General features: G+C 27.9%; 1 protein-coding gene across 1 annotated transcript in view; it reads left to right on the top strand.

Annotated features, from left to right (window-relative positions):
- Nucleotides 1-18,892, top strand: part of LOC129972404 (synaptic vesicle membrane protein VAT-1 homolog-like) — a 29,565-nt gene extending 10,673 nt beyond the window's left edge. Inside the window, exons 4-10 of the mRNA XM_056086527.1 lie at nt 9,447-9,589; nt 11,142-11,245; nt 12,106-12,161; nt 13,114-13,312; nt 15,259-15,338; nt 15,431-15,518; nt 16,473-18,892. Coding sequence (XP_055942502.1) covers nt 9,447-9,589; nt 11,142-11,245; nt 12,106-12,161; nt 13,114-13,312; nt 15,259-15,338; nt 15,431-15,518; nt 16,473-16,474 — 672 coding nt within the window. The 3' untranslated portion in view covers nt 16,475-18,892. The remainder of the gene's footprint in view (nt 1-9,446; nt 9,590-11,141; nt 11,246-12,105; nt 12,162-13,113; nt 13,313-15,258; nt 15,339-15,430; nt 15,519-16,472) is intronic.
- Nucleotides 18,893-19,743: the final 851 nt, after the last annotated feature.

The following is a 19,743-nucleotide window of genomic DNA, read 5'->3' as shown; positions in this document are numbered from 1 at the left end:
TATTAATCGGTGTATTATATTCATGAATCTTTTTAATGGAGATAGTCCCATTACATCTTATCAATAATATAAATATGCAGTTCATTTATCTTCTAATCGATATTGTAACCATTTTTTTCCTTGTAAACTGAGCAGATATTAAACGTAATCCTTTTTACTTAACTTTCAACCACAGAGGAAAATCACGCGATTAAATACTTGATGAAACAATGAAAAGGATTTGCATTTCGGAGCAATAATGCAATCTATTGAACAAAATTAAAAGGAGGGATATTTTTCAAAAATTGCAAAAATTTGAACTACAATTAAATTAATATCAGTAAAAAAACAATTTTGAAATTTTTATAACGATGTGAAATGTATTTTTTGTGCATTGATGTTTTTAGAAGTTATTGCAGAGAAACGCCAAAAATCACTTTATTAATTTAATTAATTAAAACTAATTAAAAATTTTAAATAAATCGCTCCTAGGTGCACATATCTATTCTCCAATATATACAAGTGTCAAATTTAGCAGCTGTAGGTCAAACGAACTGGCCTGTACAGCGCCAACACACACACGCACGCTCGCACACATACATTCATATTATTATTTGAATAAATGGAAACTTCTTATTCCTAAACATGTTATCAATGATCCCTGCTCTCAGGATCTCCATTCGTCATTTTTGAGAAAAAAAACTTTAAAATTCTGCATTACTGTACATTTTCGTAGGGAAAAAATAGCATAACAACATCCTGACCACAGCCGCTTTATCAGCTTCACCAATTTTTATATCATATATAAGTTCATGACCTAAATAAGTCACTATTGGTCACCTGCACCCTACTTCCCCCCCCCTTTTTTTTTAAAGAAATCTCAAATCCCTGTACATTCTTCAATGTACATTTTCTACGGAGAAAAAACCTTGACAGAATCCCGAGCTCTAATCACTGCATTGGTTTTGCCCATTTTTATTTCACATGAAAAGTCATGACCCATAAATTCGTCATTAATAATTATCCTTCCTCCACCTACCACCATTTTTAATACATATAGCAAAATAAAGCCTTGATAAAGATTTCAGCCTCATTAACTGCACTAGTTTATCAATCAATATCGCAACTTTGAAAATAGAGCCAATCATTCAAAATGCTCTACGCTTACTATTGTTACGAACCTGCGATGCGGCTTCCCAGCATAGTTGGTTCCATAGGAGGTCCCAGAGCTTGGCGACCATTTGGCGACTTGGCGATGAATTTGGAGACTTTGGCGGCAAAATAGATTATACCCGAAACATCGAGAGAAGAACTAAGTAAGCTATGCGCTACTGTCTACAGTAGAGACTTGTTGTATGCTGCTGTTTATGCTGTTTTGTATGCTGCTGTGTATGCTGTTGTATGCTGCATTTCTCGGCTGAAGATAATCGTCTTTTGTGCTGTATATAGTTGTTGTCTTTGCCCTGTCCTGTGTGTCTTCGTGTAAATAAATGTCGTTGTTTTATTTTCTACTGCCGCCTGTTGATTGAACGTTCTCCACACCATATAACTCCCACTATCCAAACGAACCCGGAAATTTCGTAACACTATGCAAATATAATTTTAAATAGTACCTTTTTATTCTAAGATATAATAATAAAAGTAATGATTCGCTTTTACTAATTCAAAATAAAATCAAAGACACTATTTTTCATATCTTGAGGTTACTGTAGATAAAATGGGAGGTATTGACGATGAAATAAGGAACTACAATTAAATTGATCATAGTTGGCCGCTAGTTGTTTTTTATATTTATATTTTTTCTATGATTCCGATTTATTTTGGAAGGATGTCATTTATTCATAAATATCAACACATCAGTTCCTTCATGGTGGATTAGTAAACTTTCTAAACTGCGGAAAACCAAATTTGGTTGTATAAGCAAAATCAAATATGACAACAAATCGCAACCAAATTTGTGAATCTAAGAGATCATAGATTTTATCTTTCAGTAATTGGAAAGATCTTCATTGTTTAACCACCAGAAATCCTCCTTTACAAGAAAAATTTTACTTCCCTTGAAATAAATGTTGAAAGTACTATTTCCATACATTTCAAACATTCTATTCTTTGATGAAAACTAATATTTACTTAGAGTACTTTTCTATAACAATATTTACATAAATGCATTGTCTTTTCTTATTTTAGATTTTTTAACTATAGCAGTGCTTCAGAAAAAATTGGCTCTTTCTCAAAATAAAATTTGATTTTAATATTACCCATTTTAAATCTTTGCTAAAAAAGTACAGTATTTTGTTCTTATTATATTAAAAGAGAATTCCAAGCATTTTCTTTGTTTTTTTTTTCTATTAACGTTTAATTTCATAATGTTCAGATGAGAATGCTTTATACATACCTTTTCAGAATTTCATTTTTCCCTTAGATATTTAGCAGTTTCTCTTAAAATTATTTTCTTATAAACACACGTCTTTATTAACAAAAGAAATGGAAAATTCTTCTTTTAAAAATAAAAATAAAATAATTTCAAATGTACTAACTGCATATGCATACATTTACTTACATGTAAATATGTACATAATATTTCGAACTCATCAGCATAGATTTTAAAACATGAGGAAACGAATGACTAAAAAAAATAGCCAAGGAAGCTGAAACTTGTTAAAAATAATTTTTTTCTTCAGATCTTATTACTGTACATGAATTTAATTAAATCGAAGTCCTATCCGATACATGGACCTATCAATTTCCCTTCTATGACATTAACCATCCATAATTAATATTCATTACGATTATGATTCAATTACACAGCATCGAAGGATTTAAGTATATTCAAGAGATCATTCACATTCTATTATTAATGTAATGCGTAATGGATTCTAAAATGAAATTGACACCGTGAATTTGATATGCATTATGTAAATTTGATTTTATCATATTTTGTGAATCCCATCAGGGATATACCTCAGATATAGGGATGAAACACTTCAGGTATAGTGATTGATTCTCGCTACTCTGGTGGTTATAAAAACGGTGTGGGGTTTACTCTCTTCTTCCGAACACAGAACGTGCCTCCTATGGAAGTGGGTTATATTGTGGGCGTGGATGGCTTTTATAACTCAACTATAGTTTTAGTCTATGTTGTCGAGACGTTCCGATCATTCAATTTAACCAAATGTATGCGGGTGGAGCATAATAGCTAATTTTGATTACCCCTTTCTGTTATTAAATTTCAACGAAATTTAATCCTTAATTACTAACCTGGCCCGATTAAGACGTAACTACTACCTTCAAGAGACACAAGGTTGATTATTCAATGAATTTGATTTAGATATTCAATTTATGGTTGTAGTTAATTAATTACAAGTTTATAAGGTTTCTTTCTCTGTATGTCAGAAGTTTCTAAATCTTTATTTACGATTTTAATGAAAGTTTTAATTTGGTTGTTTCAACAGTTTTACCGATAACGAAGCAGGAAACTAATCGAAATACAAATTTTCTTAAATTTAATTGCATTGTTTCGGAGTTCCAGTAAAAGTCCTTAAATTTACACGCACACAAAACTTTTTTGAGACACTAATGCAATTCGAATAGAAATGCAATAATAGGCAATTTACCAATGAATTATTCCATGATATAAATCAGTTATTTAATCATCAGTAAATCAACAGTCGGAGTTAAAAGTCTGTAAAATTATTGTAATTATTTTTCATAACAGCTCAAAATTAATTATACTTAAATTGACTATAATCTCAAAAAGTTTGGACTTTGTGACTTTTTTTGAACATCGATTGTATTATTAGCTTAAATTTTGTTGATATGAATTAAATTGATTATTTACTCTTTCATTTTGAAACTATAATAAATAGTTAAAGTATTTTTTTTAATCTATATCATTAACATTCTCGTTTGGATAAGGATTTTTAAATTTGAGTCATGCCCAGATGAATTGTTTTGAATCGTGATGTTCTCTTTTCTGGAGTGAAGAGGTACTTGAAATGAAGTTTCGTGCATCACTTTAGTATAAACTTTGGAATATGGGGGGGGGGGAATTGATATTAAAACCCGAAGTCTTGCAAACTGCCTATTGCAAATTCTTTATCGCCATTAAAAATTATACTGATTTTTTTTACTGTTATTATTCAAGAAAAGTAAAGTCTTTCAAACACCTTACCTTGATCAATTGCAAAAAAGAAAAAATACCCATCTAAATAGAATTATGGAATTATAATTTTGTAAATTTGATTCATAATTAAATTTCAATCTTCAGTAACAATAACTACATAAAACTGATTTTATAATATAAATTAATATACACGATAAGCTAATAAATATGATATCTAATATATATAAAAAAAATTCGTACGGCTTAGATTAGGGCAACCTTTACTTTATTGTTTTTAATTATAACTGAACATTAATCCTTTTCTATATAACGATCTCCTTCGCTGTGACTACGTTTTTTTTTATTTGTAATAACTATTATTTTTCGAAAAATCATTTGTTGATTTTTTAAAATGCAATACTATATCATTTTGGCTTTCATTTTGTTATAAAGTTTTCAATTTCACTCTCAATACATACCATGAATGAATTTTTAAGTATATATGATTTTTAAAACAATTAAATTGCGCTATTAACAGATTTTAAAAAAATATTCCGTCGATTTCTTTCCACATGTAGAAATTCAGAAATTAATACTGACAAAAAAGCATGCAAGAAAAAGGAAGTAAGACTTTTGTAAGACTGTTTTTCTTTTTCTTTCTTTTTATTTGTTGATAATTATTGTATTTGTGAAATATGAAATGGTATTATTATACATAAAAAAAGGCGGAAAAGTTGTGGAAATTAGCTTTTAATGAATGTTTGGATATCATTAACAGTCATCTTATAAGTGCAAATTTCTTATACGAATGCAATTGAAGCAAACGATATTTTTTATTCCACATTTAATGAAATATAAATAAATTTTTTAAACAATTGTTTTATTATTGATGTTAAGCAGAATTATTTAAAGATGGGAAAATAAGATTTCTCCATCATTAAAACGAAACGAAAGGAAGTTTTATAATACACCTATTTTTTTTTTATGGAAAAATATTCAAATTTAAAAATAGTGAACTAGAGGGTTACCAGAAAGATGAAAAATTGGAATTTCATCAATAATTCGAAATTCTTTATTTTTAATATTAATTTGATTGGAAAATTTATTGTGTACATTATTCTTGATTTTCAGAGATTCTACGCAATACATAACAAAACAAATCACTCATGATTTATTTAGATAACTAAAGAGCTAAAGCAAATGTAATCATAAAAAGTTAATCTTTAATCTGTCATGAGAAATAACATACAAATTATAATAAACAGTTAAGAAAGTGTTAAAAAGAATAATAAATTTACAATCCTATTACACCTAGAATTTAAACACATAAGAAAAATTATCATGGGGTTTGATTTTATTTTGCATAGTTTATTTATGAATCCTTAATTTTAATTTGATTAAATTGAATACAGTGTTTCCAAGTACAATGAAATAAAGTATATTTATGTAGGCTAATATCTAAATAAAATCTATCTTTAGAAATGGCTTTTCTCAATTTGATGCATGTGTTATATACCTTGCCACCAGAGACCCTCAGACATTCTCTAACTTATTTAACTCTCTTGTTCTATGCTTGCTAGTTCTATTTTATTTACGAAATCAAGTTTTGAAAATGTTGTAGCCACAAATAAGAAAGAGCTGTCACGTTAAAAAATTCTTTTGTGATTCAGCAAATAGTTCCAGATGGATTTTATTTTGTAAATTTCCAGAATATTTTGATGAACTGATGATTCCTTAGCATTAAAAAGGAATCTAAACTCGTAGGTCCAAATATGTTTAATTGCTCCCAATCCTTACTGGTCTATTCCACAAGGATTCTTAAAGAATTCGTTGATTCTTTTTGAAACTCATGCTAACAATGCTAGAATCCATCTTGTCCAACGAGATTGAAAATGACATGTTTACAGGTTACATATTAACTAAATTGCGTAATGTATGAAGCCGAATGAAAAATTGCTTCAAAGCATTCTGTAGAGACTTTCTGTTATTACACGTGACTCATAGCTACTTCTTTGATAATAGTTGCGTATTAAGAAATGGTTTTCCAAAATTTTAATTACATTTTTAATTAATTAAAAATTAATTTTAGCTCAATAACTTCCGAGCATGCTATCATAAAAAAATAATTTTAAACCACTTTCAAATTTAAATAATAATGATGATAATAATAATAAAGCACAATTTTTCTTTAATTTTAATAAATTTTTCCAATTTTAGTAATAAACACAATTTTGCAATAATGCTTTTTTATATAATCACCACTAACAACATAGATATATTATGAACTAGTTGCCTTTATTGACTTACTAGTAAGCCCGGGATATTGGTTATATTTAATTTCAGTTCATTCATCTCCATGATTTCATAAAATGGTCAGACATTAAAGTTATACCAAATTTGGTAGCTTTAAGTCAAATGGTTTGGGCTATAGAGTTCTAATACAGAGAGATAGAGATAAACACGCATACACATTCATCTTTATTATTAGTAGACCTAATCAATGTGAATACTTTAATAGTTCCCTGACGACAAAATAAAGATGAATAGACGTTGGTAGCAGCATTTCATTGCGCAGTATAAAATGAATTTTGATGTTGAACGTGGACTGTGAGGACATGCGAATGAATTCCTTCGGCTGAAATTTGCTGCTTTAAGTTATCTTAAGATCTGCAAGGATGGCAAAAATTACTCACCAAAATAGCAGGTGTACAATTCTGCAAGACAAAAGATTACTAACAAAAATCAGTAACAGGGTTGCTAGAACAACAACTCTGCTTCTTTGTTTTGATTACCATATGTGATACAAATTTAACGGGCACATTAAAGTTAATTTCAATCAATTTCATTTTAAACGTGACCTCCAATGGTGGTTTTATATTAGTAATAACTGTAGAAATTAAAAATTAAAGATTTTTTTTTTTTTGTTCACAAGATAAAAGAAAATATTCACAAAATTTATTTAAATTATCTGCACTACAAGGATACAAACAGAATGGGTAGTAGAATTACATGGTTATTTAAAAATAGCGTGTTAATAAATATGACAGAAATAGTAAGCTGGTAGATGTTGTTGTCGTGTCTATGCATACAGTGTTATTCAAAAGATTAGAGTCCTCCAAAAGCCTTGGTGACAAGATCTGCAAGTTCTGGGAGGGCTACGGAGGATTTCGATTGGGGATGCTCCAAGTTGAAAGAGGGAACCGATAAAATTAGTAGATGATTCTATTATATGTGGTGACAGGAAAATGGTTGCTTTTTTAATCAATTTAATTTATAAAATAATATTTGATTAAGTAATCAACTCTTTTAGTCAACTTTTTATTTAATAAGAGATTAAAAAGCAAGTGTAGAACTTGCAACAAGCCCTCTTTGGTAATCAATTAGTTTGCTGGGAATATTGGCTTATTTAATTTCATGATATCTTCAATATATCATTATTCAAGATTCTTTAAACAAAGTGTGATAGACATTTAAACCATGTTATTTACCTCTTCCATTTATTGTTCGTATGAACCATCTAAATTGAGGCTAGTCGCATTTTTACATTCGCAGCTTTTCCAAATGAATTAGCTCCAGCTCCTTTGTTTCTCGTATAAATTATGCATTTGATTCCAACATTAGAAAGATGCATCGCTTTTTTTGTGTGTTATAGCAGGACATATAACAACTCTTAAAATGGATTAAAAAACACTAATAAAAAAAAATAAAAGAAGAATCTGCATAATCTTACAGTGTATCTTTGTTATATTTTCATTTCTGAAACAGTAGAAGTTTGTTCCCTTGGCATTGAATTAATCTACATATAGGAGAAGGATATCAGGAACATATAGTAGTATTGATTTCATCCAAACCCTCAGTAGTTAATAATTCCCCAGAGAAGCCTACCATCAAAGCCTATGACTGAAGATATATCACTAACAGCTTTCGGATTACATGGAATTGAATACCGAAATGTAATGTCAGCACTGCGGGAGTGAAATGTAAATGAATAGAATACAATACATGAAGCTCCGTGCTTCAGACTGGTTGCGTAATGTTTGTATATATCAGACGCGTTATCGGTAAGGATATCAGACTATTAAGCCGCAATGAATCCATCTAAAGTTTAGTTAACAAGACTTGTAAATTGGAATTATAATAAAAGTAACTTGTGATTTTATACCAGAAATGTTATCCTCCGAACATAATGAAAGGTTTACCTTTTCGAATAATCAAAGATTTACTGGAAAACTTGTTGATTTTGAACATTGTAGCATTAAATATTTTTAAATAATTAATTTCAATTTCTTTCCTGAAATTTCTTTTGAAGGTGAAACATTTTTTTAACTTTGCCCACTGAAAACTTGTTGATTTTGAAAATTGTAGTATTAAATATTTTTAAATAATTAATTTTAATTTCTTTCCTGAAATTTCTTTTGAAGGTGAAACATTTTTTAACTTTGCCCACTAAGAACTCTTAAAATATATAAGCCATTAATAAGCAATATTTTTTGAAGTTCTTTTTTTTAATTATAATTTTAATTCCTTCATATAAAAAAGATGCCATTGTCATACATGAAATAACATTCTTTTTATATTTTAATATGTAGTTAATTCATAATAGCATTTAATTTAAAAGACAAAAATCGCTTAAACTCGAGTTAGGATCTCAAATGACCTTTACGTTTTAACATAAATTGAAATTTCAAATAGGATGCGTCTTAAGGGAGTAACGTTTATAGTTTAACGCTTACGTTAATTCATAAGTCAAGGGGTTAAAATTGTAAATTTACGACTTTTTGTGCTTTATTTTTCCATGTCATCTGAATTAAACGTATTGCGAAGGCTGCCATATGCCAATGATATATGAATCCATAATTCATGGGTTAAAGTTGTAAATTTCAGACTTATTTTAGCGGAATCATTCATTAATTTAATCTGAATTAAATATATTGCAGATCAGATATTAAATATATTTTTGATCAGAAAAATTATATCATATGTTTCTATTATATGAAGTCATAGCCTTTTTGTAAAAATCATTCAGTAATGTGATGTGAAATAAATATATTAAAATGATTGATCAGGAAAAAAAATTGCATATTTAGCTATCATTTGAATTCATAAACTATGATGTAAAAATTGTTGATTTATGAGTTTTGTGACTCATTCTTTGATGGAATCTGAATTAAATATATCTCGAAAATTGATCTGTAAATTCAAATTTTTATTTATCACGCTTTAGACTTTTAAAAAATTCTATTGAAATGACATTTTGAATTCTTTTTTATCTTTTATATTTTGTTATGTAAAAAAATGCATATTCTTTTCATGTAAACAGTATTCATTAACTAATCATTTTAATTTCCCACGCTTCTCTTTTCAGGGCTTAGCGGTCGCTTCCCTCTGCAAAACAGTGCCCGACGTTACTCTCATTGGGACTGCATCCAAACATAAGCACGAGACCATAGCTGAATACTTTACACATTTGTTTGATCACAGCCAGGACTACGTACAAGAAACTAAAAAGTAACGCATGCTCTTTATTTTACAATAGGGAGTGATTAGAATATGAAGAATTTCGATTCATGGCGCTGGAAAAAAAATATTTGATTTAACAACACTAAATGTCGTTAATATGCATTTGTGAATATGGCAGCACAACTAATGCAAAAGAGTTCTAAAGGCTCAACTTAATAGTAACCTCCAGTCGCCAAATTTGAATTTGTATTTTACACTTTCTTGCCAAAATGTAGTTATTCTGAAAATTTACATTTTAATCTTAAAAGTTACATGTTACTATTTATTGTAAGCCAAAGTGATGATTTTGGGCGCATTTTTAGACCACTGGCTTGATTTTTTAACACTTAGCAAGAAACCGCATGTTATTCTTAAGTAATTTTAAGATTAAGTAAGATTAGCAAACAGTCCTACCGTCGCCATCATGCATATTAATTACAAATTATCGACTGTAATCAATAATATGTAATCGTTACTAAAAGAATACTTTTGGATATTATGAATATCCAAAATTTTAATTGAATTGATACATATAAAATCATATAACAATTTTAAAGGGGAATAAATGCTGGACTTAACTCTTTATTTTTTTCAGCTTTATTATTATTATTATTTATATGCTTAACAGCATTCTTCTTTCATACACTGAAAGCATTTACCCAGATACCCAGATTAAAAACATTGAGATCATTGCTCTTTTTTCTGCGTACAGTGTTCTAAAAGAGATACTTTTAATTTTATTCAACCCGTACTCATGTGTGGTATTTTAAAGAAATTAATTGAACTTCTAATGTAAGAACTAGAATTAGATTCAAAAATATAAATTGAAAATAAATGATTATTTCGAACAGCAAATGAATTGTTTCTACAGTTACGTGAGGCGCTACCTCATGTTGTAGTAAATTAAAAATTTAAATTGACGTAGATCACATTATGATAATGCCATGATCATGAATTGACCTTATTTTCATGATGAATTTGAAAGGATTTTCCTTGGAAATTGGGTACAAGAATTTTTGTTTTACTGAAAAAAAAAATTACCGTTAACATTTGAAATCAGATAATATTTTGCCTTTGACAAAATTGGCTAGATCAAAAAATTAGGAGAAAATTTAATGCAAATGCAAAGGCTGCATGTGCGTGTAAACATTATAGTCACATTTATATTGTGTGTGATAAAATTAAAAAAAAAAAGACTAGAAAAGTTTTAAATGTATGTAAGCAGCTTTATAGTTTTAACCTTCGAGTATTACCAATCTCTTATATTTAAGAGCAAGGTGAACTTTCTTATCGAAATCCTGCTAGCCGACCTAAAACTCGCCAAAAAATTAGTCATAATATAACGAGTCAGGATTATCTCATTTGGCGAGAAATTGTCAAAATTTTGGATGCAAAAATCGGTTTATACAAGTTGGGTGATTTCAATGTATTCTTAAATACAGCTTTCTGTGGCATAATTATTCTAATCATCCCAAGTTACACCTATCTAGAGGGTTATGAATTATAACTCAATCCTTATCTGAAAAAAATGTTTATGATATTTTTTTGCGCTATTTAATAGATTGCTTCCCGAGGGAGTAGATTTAGTTCTCGATTGCGTCTGTGGAGAAGATGTCAACAAAGGATACAGCCTTCTCAAACCACTTGGTAGATACGTCTTATATGGTAAGGAAAATGTTCCATCGATCTCAAAATATTTTACTGCTTTTATAAGAGATGCACTGAAAAAAAATTGGCAAGGAACTGGATATTGTAGATTCAGCTTTCGAGTTAGGATAGTCCTATGGAATCAAAATCAATAGTTCCTAAGTAATTTTACTACAGCAGCGAGTAAATTGCAATTGATCTTTTCGAATTATCGTTACGTTTTCTGAAAATTTAAATGTGTTAATTCAGGAAATTTTCATTCGTATGTGGAAATGGTGAGTGGCTGATTTAAAAGAAGCAAAATTCATCTACAGTTATTATCTTTATGCTTTTAATGTTGATATATGTTTAGTTCGTGTTGGTATGTTTCATGAAATATTTATGAAGTTTCAATAATATAATTAAAAGGCAAAAAATGACTGATTGTTACAAAAGAACTCGCAGGAACTGAATGGTTTGATGATAATGGTTGATGTAATAACATTATTTTAATTTTATGATTTAGCGGTTTTTTTTTTTTTTTTTTTTTTTTTTTTTTTAATATTACTACTTACATTGCGCAACTGCGATTAAAATCTTAAAATTGCTGAAATTTCTGTGCAGGTGTTTCAAGGTAATGTCATAAAATTTTTGGATTTCTATTTTACTATACTTCTTTCAATCTGATATAAAATGTATTAGATCTGCTTTTACTGCTATTTACATTAATGTCAAGGATAATAATTTAATTTATCATTAGAAAACAAAAAATGCCAATTTTCTAAGAGATTCTTAAAAAATTGTATTGATATTATTATTTAGAATCTATTGTTGCTGCATTTTTCACATTTATCCTCGATTGATTAAATTATTTTTTTTTTTTCTTTTTAATCTTTCAGGGACTTCAAGCATTGTATCTGGAGAAACAAAAAGCTTTTTTAGTTTCGCAAAATCTGTAAGTATTAAATGTTGAAACTTATTAAAATTTCAAAAGGAATATGATTTGTTGTTTTAAGTTATTTATATGTATATTGGATATGAAATCGTTTTTGCATAGTGCGAATCTTGTTAAAATTGCATTTGCTCTTAATCTTCACAATTAAGGTTTTATGTTTTATATTTATTTGGATATAAATAATATTAGATATTTATTCAATATTTTCTGAACAAAATATAAAAAATAAAAATTTATGTATATTGAAGTCACTTTCTTCGATATTTTAGCTTTAGATTTAGACTGTTATATTTAGATCAGAATAAGTCGATAATGCTTGTAGTTGATAAGAATCATTGTGATTTCTTAGAAAGCTAGGATTTTCTAAAATGCAATGATTTCATGCTTTGATAAAACTAAAATGTATGCTACCTATTTTTTATTATGTCAATCAAATCATTCCAAATATTAAATACTATCCAAAACTATTAAAATTTAATTTTGTATTCCAAAACTATAAAATTTTATGTTAACTATAAAACTATAAAAGTTTTCTAGTTAAAACAAAGATTAGGACAACACTTTTAACCATTTATCGTCATCGAAAATTTCTAGTTTGGCGACGTTATTTTAATCTAACCTATTTTTTATTAATGCAATTAAATAGTAATTTTTTATTGTCTGTTCTAAAAATAAGAAATTTTTCTCATTACTTTCCAAAATACACCAAATAAAAAAATCATGCTTATTTTAAATTACGATAAATAAATTTTCATTGAATTAACAAGCAGACGATTTATTTTCTGAAAACAAATAATATTAATAAAATTAAACGTACACAAAATTATTTATTAATCATTTCAATCTCTCAATAATTATAGCATTCATTAATATCTCTAAGAAATTCACTGTATAAAATGAAGCCTTTATATATGCTTATAATGAGAGCGTCATTCTTTCTTAATCATTTCAGTGGTGGCAAGTTGATAAAGTTAGCCCAATCAAGCTGTTTGATGAGAACAAGATCTTAGCCGGATTTCATTTGCGCCACTTATTGTATCAGCAAGGCTGCCACGAGTACGTGCGAGGAGTTGTGTCAAAGGTCTTTAAGCTCTGGGAAGACAAGAAAATCAAAGTTACCACAGACTCCGAATGGGCCTTTGAGGATGTAGGTTAATTCTGACATTTTTTTTCTCTTTTTTTTTTTTCTTTCTCTTGCTCTCTACAGGAGGTGGAATCAGAATTTGAACTTCAATTTCTTTTGGTAATCAGTCATACTTACCTCCATATGCTTCATGGAGAAATTCTCATTACAGTTTAGTACCTGGAAAACCAAACTTCATTCAGCATTTTTTTTTTTTTTTTTTTTTTTTTGTAAAATTGTAATTTTTTTTTTTTGAGAAAATATTTAGATACGAATCACATACTGGTTACATATGAATATTTTTTATCTAGTCATTTAAATAAAAACAATCAGGAATGCACATAGTTTTACATGTTATTCGAATTGGTTAAAACAATAATTGCAATGTTGCTATTGGTTGGGAGCCGAACGTATTCGTATTCCTATAATATCATATAGCACCATCTCAAAAAATTTTGAGGTACCAATAGGCTATCATCCTATGACAACAATGCAAGTACCACACAAATTTGCAAATTTGCGAGATGGCGCTATATGACATTTTCAGCATGAGAGCAAATAGTAAAGGACTATAATAGTTAGTATAAAAAAAGTTGTGTGTGTATATTTAGATGGAGCACCTGGACTCTATAGTCCTTCATCTCCGAGACATGATATTTAGTTTTATTTATACCTAATTAAAAATGCTTTAAACCTGAATATTTTGAAATAAATTTCTCTCTCTCTCTCTCTCTCTCTCTCTCTCTATATATATATATATATATATATATATATACAAGAAAGTTTAAAGTTATAAGATTAGCATATATTTAGACATATATACTATGTAAATGTGAAATTACAATTGTACTGTTAAGGCGTTTTGAAGTGAAAATTTGAATACTAACTAAGCCTTGAAAGCAATAACTATAAGTAAAGAAATGTACCAAAGCAATAACACTGAGAATTAACAATTAAAAAAAAACTTGATTTGATTTAGCAAATTTAATACAGATTATCAGAAATTTGGCAACGAGAGAATGAGAGATAATTAACCTTAATGCCAATACCGAAATTGGCACTCTAACAGTATCTAACTTTTCCTTTTCCTGATGTAGGGCAGAGCATTAAATGCGATATGGAAATTGCGGAGAATATGGCGAAATAACATAGAATTAGGGGAAACTGATATTATTATCCCTTTTTCTTTTGCCTTCCTACTCTTAAACTATTTTTTTAAAATTTGTTTCATAACCGTTTCGTTTTGATAATATATAAAGAAAAACAGATGTTTTTTATGAATTCTTTTTACTTACTTATAATAACTTCCTGTTTTTTTTTATTATTTTTTTTTCTCTTTGTTTTTCGTATTAAATTTGAATTCAAACAATGATTTGATTTTAATGGAGAAAATAAATACATTTGTAAGTACATTTTTAAGCCAATTAGCATTCGTTAGCTCAGAACGGAATAGAAACAGCATTAAAACTTACTAATTTAACATTTTTAAATGCAGAAATAGGGGCATTTAATACTGCTGAATTTATTTTGAATTAGAGAAGTGTTTTTTTTTTTCCTGAACATTTTTTAATACGTAAGAAAACAAGAAAATTCAACAACTGAATAACGACTAAACAATATTAAATAAATTCTAAAACTTTAGCATTGAAATAAATAGGTGTGGAACTTTTGTTAGAATCAAACCTCTTATTTCTTCACAAAGTATTTGAAGGCAAATCTTTATATAATGGTAGAAAAAAATGACAATTTGAAACCCAAACTATGCAATAGAGATGAATTTAAAATTCTAAAATTATTTCTTTAGAAATGAAAAAAGGATATTTATTTAAAAAAATCAATAAATAATTTTATAAAAGGCTTTAAAAAATCAATACAGATTTTTTTCGGCAAAAAATTCCACAATATATGAAAATATTTATTTTGCATAAAATGATGATATTTATGAAGAATAAATTATTGATTAATTTTAGGTAGCAGAGGCTATGCAGAAGATGCACGATCGAAAAAATATCGGAAAAATAACACTTCTTCCCGACAAGGCACCTAAACCTCAAGTAATTAAATAATTCACTTATTTATTCTTTTTATTCTAAAGAATGCTGAAAGTTCACTTTGAATATTAATTATCGCTTTTTCGTCATTTTAGCAAAAGGCGCCGAAGGAAAAGGAAAAATCGATCACCTCCGGAGAAAGTACTGATACGGATCCGAAAGACGAACAGACTCCTCCACCATGTAAGTTAAATTTATTCACGCTATTTTAGAATAAGAATTACCTAATGTATAAAAAAAAAGACGTTTTAAATGACTTTCTATGTATTTCAGATTCAAATCTAATGCAATATTTCTTTCATATCAGAAATTTTATCATTAATATAATTAGCAGACGATAATTACAAAATAAATACTCGCTGAAAAAATAGCAAACGATTTTTACGAAAGTACTAAATGAAATAAAATATTTGTTAGATATATTGGAAGTGTGGTTTTATTGCTTACTAAACATAACAATTCGAAAAACAGAAGTCATTTATTCGATTCATTAAGATAATTAATGATCGGATAGGTTGAAAAGTATTTATCTCAATTTGGTGTTTTCAGAAGGCTTTATGTATTAAGTAGTGTAATCCAAGAGCTCTGGAAACTGGTTTATAACAAAAATTCTGTTTCAAAAAGAACTATTTCAGGTTGACAAGTTTTATAATCTCTGCAGAATATCATTTTCTAGTATTTTCAGCCAAGAAGGATCACTATTGTGCTTCAATTTAAGATTTTTTTAAAATTTATTTTTTACAATAGAACTAAGATTATGGGTTAGTAAGGTGCTAAGATATCTGCTCAATCAAGATTACATGCAGGAAGACTACTTGTATGTGTCCCTCTTTTCTTTGGACAACATACCTCATTAACCGGACGAGACAAAAATAGGCCTTTATACTTTTTATAGAAGAATTCACATTTATTATAGAGTCGTTTAGGTAGTGCGCTGATATGAAGGGAATAAGACATCGAATACCATCAATCAAGCATTGTTGAAATGCACTATTATATAGTTGTTGGTAGTCAATTTATATTCAATATGTAATTTATTTTTTAACTTATTTAAATAAATTGTAATAAACTTTTTTATAAAGAAATTTTGTTGTGTAGAAATAAATTATATTCATTTTTTTTATTTCCTGTTTCTAGGAAAAGTAGTAAAAAGTCCTTCGTAGTTTACAAGAAGAATCCCCTTTCATTTTAAGCCTGTGGAAATGTTTGTTAAAATTTATTGTGCTTTCAAAAGGAAAAAAATGCTTATTGTTAAATGCGATGTTTGTGGTGCTTCCAAGTATGTTGTTACTCGCTTTTTAAAAATTTGATGCATTTGTTAAAAAATCAATTGGTATTGAATATTGCTTATTAAAAGCAATTTTATGCATTTTATATAAAAAAATGCCCCCAGATTTATTTGTAAAAAAATATTACACCAAGTTTTGTAATTGCTAAGCCTTCCTTTATTTTATTTATGATGGCTTTATTCTCGAAAATTTTCCTATTAGCTTTAGAATAAAAATAAATCTCGATTATCCGAATCAATTTCGATCAAAGAAATGAAAGATTTTCTAAAAAGCAGCTACGAGAGTCTATTAAGAATACAAAATAGTTGTTAAAATTCCGCGATTAATTAAAAAAAAAAAAAAAAAAACCTACGTTGTCACTCTTTCAGAACTACGATGCGTTTACGCTACAAATAAAAGTGGGGAAATAACAAGAATACGAATGGATTAAGAAAATTTCATTTCTGACAAATTATTTTTCATCATATTCTTACAAAATTCTTTTTGAAGTTGAACCTTTGTGCTAAAGAAATATACAAATTCAGTTGAAAATTGCCGATTAGTTTATACCATATATATTCTTTTTAAAATTCTGAATCTTTGTTTCTAATAATAATAATAATAATAATTAATTCGCTTTAAAAAATAATCCGGATAATCGAGACTATATTTGTATTTGCAAATTATTCTAGTCAGGTATTTTATGATAATTGTTGTTTTCTGAGAGATTTACTGCTCTGATGTTGAATTTATTTATTTATTTTTCGGCTTTAAAAATATGAACTGCTTTTTTTAATGACAGTGGTTTTCATAAAGAGTACTGTACGTTGTTCATCGAGTTACAATACAGTATATGCAATGAAATATATGTGTGTTAATATTATATTGTGTAAACTGATCAAAGGCACACAATTTGAAATATGCACCTGCATTAGATTAGTATAAAATGTAATCGTTTGGTGGTTTCTTCGTTTATTTGATGAATTCTTGATACATGTCTAGTAAATCGTTTGAATATGAATTCGATATAGCTGTTTTAATTCTATTTCTTTTATGATTTTCATAGACTAAGATAAATATTAAAGAATTTGTTTCTAAAGGTATTGTAGTAATGAATTTATTTCATTTATTGTTCGTATTCGTATCTACAGTAGAGTTATACAGTACCATGAAATTGCCAAAAAGTAGAGTCAATGCCAAATCGCCTCAGCGGACAAGCTTTCTTTGCGTACACTGACTACAGATTTTCTACATTAAAGTATTGAATTTGTCGTATTATCCCATGGGACAGAATAAAGCATTTAAAATTTTGCAGTCCTCTTATTGATTATGGAATTTCGCTTTTAAGTGTTTTACTTTGGAATTCTTTATCGACAGATAATATTTGTAAAACATTTGGTGAGTCTACTGAGAATATAAATGTGTGTAAATTTGTCCTTTCGAATTAGTTTTTCAACATTGATTGCTATCACATAAAATAATAGATTATATATTAAATATTGAAAATGTATTTTCAACTTAATGATATGCTTTTTGCATAGATAGTGTTTAGAAATACTTTTACAATAAGTTTATTCAAAAATTTTAATGCTTTGAAATAGTTTCATACTTGATTGTCAATCGTAAATGCTATATAAATATTGTTATATTGCTAAAGGCCATAATGTTTAAAAAAGGTCTTCAATCGGCGCTACATTCTAGTCCATTTGCAGTTTTTTCTTTCTTGTTGTGGTGTTTTTCGAGTGAATTCTTAATTCCAAGTGTGTTGTGAGTAGAATGATAGAACTGCTGTACAAAACTACAAATATCTTTAAAATAATTTATGTCTGTAGTGTGTGAAGGTTTAATGTTTATAAAAAAAATTCCCTCTGCATAAATTATAATAACAATAAACTATGTCCGGTCATATAATTTTTAAACAAAATTATTCTTAAACAAAATATAACAAATATATCAGATAATTCTTAAACAAAAATAACTATTATTAACTATTTTGAAGTTAATGAAAAATGGTGTAGTTATGTTCTATTAGCATAAAAATGTGTTGGAATGAAATGTGGATAGTCAACAAGTTCAGTCCACTTTTTATGAAATATTTTTATTGGAGTATTTTTCAAATGTATACAGTAATGAATTAATTTTGTACTAAATTTTGAATTAACATATCCGAAATCTTATAAGGTAATATTTATAAACAAATTTGTAAAATTTAAGTAGATTTTCCAAAGAAGTATTACAAATTTCAAAATGTATTTTTGTGACGGATATTTGTTAAATGTTGCTAATTTGTTGTGAATGTAAATTATTCATGTGATAAAAATAAAAATCATGTGTCTGTAATTGTTATACTTATTTAAAACTAGCCTCCATTGCTGACTAGTTGGTTTGCTGCGAATATTGGTTGTATTTAATTTCAATTAAATCTCGTTTGGATAATTTAATAATTCCCTCAAAAAATATTTTTAAACACCAAATTGTGACAAAAAATAAAATCCGTAATTTTTTAATATCCTTACACTTGTTCCGTTTACTGGGCATAACCATTGTAACCATCCTAATATAGTTAAATTCCATGACATCCAAAAACACAATTGCCTGGTTTTATATTTCACAAGCGCACATTCATTTTGCAACCAGGAACAGTATTCTTAATTCCAACCAATCACGCTATAGAAATAAGTTTTCAGAAGGGCGGAGCCTGTAATTTGGAAAGAGGTAAAGTTCTATTTTCTATGGCAAGTCTAAGAACATAGAATAAATAACTTATGTCTGGAGACTATTTATAATATATTTCTTTCAAAATGTCTTATCAACAAAAATACTGATTTTTTATCTATTTATTAATTATTCTTGCCCAAAACACAGGAAAAACCAAACAAAACAAAACACATTTGGAAAGAATGCATAATGAGATTTCCTGAGAGATGGAAGAAGGTAATAGAGCAAAAGGATTCTTATACAACAAAATAAAAAACATCTTAAATAGTAAAAATTGTGTATTCATTTCATATTAGAACTAAGAAAGAAACTTATGGGACACCCTAATATATAGGAGCCACGTTTGGTAGTTCTAGGTTAAACAATCTGACCTGTAGAGAACCAACACAGAGATAAGACTGACACACAATTTCATTTTCATT

The sequence above is a fragment of the Argiope bruennichi genome, chromosome 6 (assembly GCF_947563725.1).
Source record: "Argiope bruennichi chromosome 6, qqArgBrue1.1, whole genome shotgun sequence".
Lineage (NCBI taxonomy): Eukaryota > Metazoa > Arthropoda > Arachnida > Araneae > Araneidae > Argiope > Argiope bruennichi.
This window is presented reverse-complemented; position numbering and strand designations above follow the sequence as displayed.